At 28.0% G+C, this 1,198-nt stretch overlaps 1 protein-coding gene across 1 annotated transcript; it reads left to right on the forward strand.

The window, feature by feature from the left end:
• The first annotated feature begins 31 nt into the window (after positions 1–31).
• Positions 32–646, forward strand: LOC126910002 (aminoacyl tRNA synthase complex-interacting multifunctional protein 1-like). Its single transcript, XM_050692404.1, has one exon. The coding sequence runs from the start codon at positions 97–99 to the stop codon at positions 418–420; it is 324 nt and encodes a 107-aa protein (XP_050548361.1). The 5' UTR covers positions 32–96; the 3' UTR covers positions 421–646.
• Positions 647–1,198: the final 552 nt, after the last annotated feature.

Below are 1,198 nucleotides of genomic sequence, written 5' to 3' on the forward strand. Positions count from 1 at the left end.
ATAACTTAGTCCAGTTTAGCTTATTATGATGTACAGAATATATAGATAATAATTTTGTAGGTGAGTGGTTTGGTAAAATACGTTCCTTTGGAGAAAATGTCTGATCGCATGGCTGTATTGTTGTGCAACTTGAAACCATCTAAAATTAGAGGAGTCGTTTCTGAAGCAATGGTAATGTGTGCTAGTACACCTGATAAAGTCGAAATATTGGAACCCCCAGCTGGTGCAGTGCCTGGCGATATTATAAGTGTTGAAGGTTACATGAGATCTCCCGATAAAGTTTTAAAAGTGTTTGATCAAGTAGCAGAGGATTTAAAAACAAATGACGCAAATCAAGCTACGTACAAGGGAATTCCATGGACAATAACTAATAAAGGAATTGTGGTTGCGCAATCATTGAAAAATGTTAAAATTAAGTAAAGCTTTTATATTTTAATGTACTCTGTTATTATAAATTTTCCTTTAATTAATTAGTTAATATTCATTCACATGTTTATGAGTTCCATTATTTATTAATGCAGTGAAATTTAATATTTTAAATGCATTGTGTCTTCAATGATTATTTTATTATTCTTGTAACTAGAGTATTCTGATTAGTTAATTATAATTGTAATTTACATTAATAAAACAAAATTTTTCCGTGATATTTTATCAATTTAACATGAAGTTTGGTAGACATAATGTGGCATTTATGTAAATAGATTGCGTTAAGTTAAAATACAGCGCTTTAGACAAATTATCAAAATTATGCAATTATTTTAATCAAGTATCCCTTCATTATAACATAAATTTCTATAGCATAATGTACAAAGGTGTAAAAATAATTAATAGCAATAGAGTCACCCTGTTGATTAAAGACATCTTTAAATATAAAATTTATTTTGTGTTTACATATAGTTGCCGGCTATATTCGTCAATCACCAATTAATTTTATAAAATGATAAGAATTTTTGTTGTATATTACTTCTAAAAAAGTGATGATAAAAAAAATGATGTACAATTCATGAGCTATCTCCCTGCTCGTCTCCAAAAACCTTTGTATTTTTAATCCAAATAGTTGTGTCGGAACAAGATTTTCTATAGGGGAAGTGGCCCTCAAACAAAATACGGGATGAAAAAAATAACATTTCATCCCTTCACAATAAAATTTAATAAAAAAATTCTAGCTAAAAAAAATAATTATTTTTAAAGATTTGAG

This window comes from Daktulosphaira vitifoliae, unplaced genomic scaffold (assembly GCF_025091365.1).
Source record: "Daktulosphaira vitifoliae isolate Bord-2020 unplaced genomic scaffold, ASM2509136v1 Scaffold_2933, whole genome shotgun sequence".
In the NCBI taxonomy this organism is placed as follows: Eukaryota; Metazoa; Arthropoda; class Insecta; order Hemiptera; family Phylloxeridae; genus Daktulosphaira; species Daktulosphaira vitifoliae.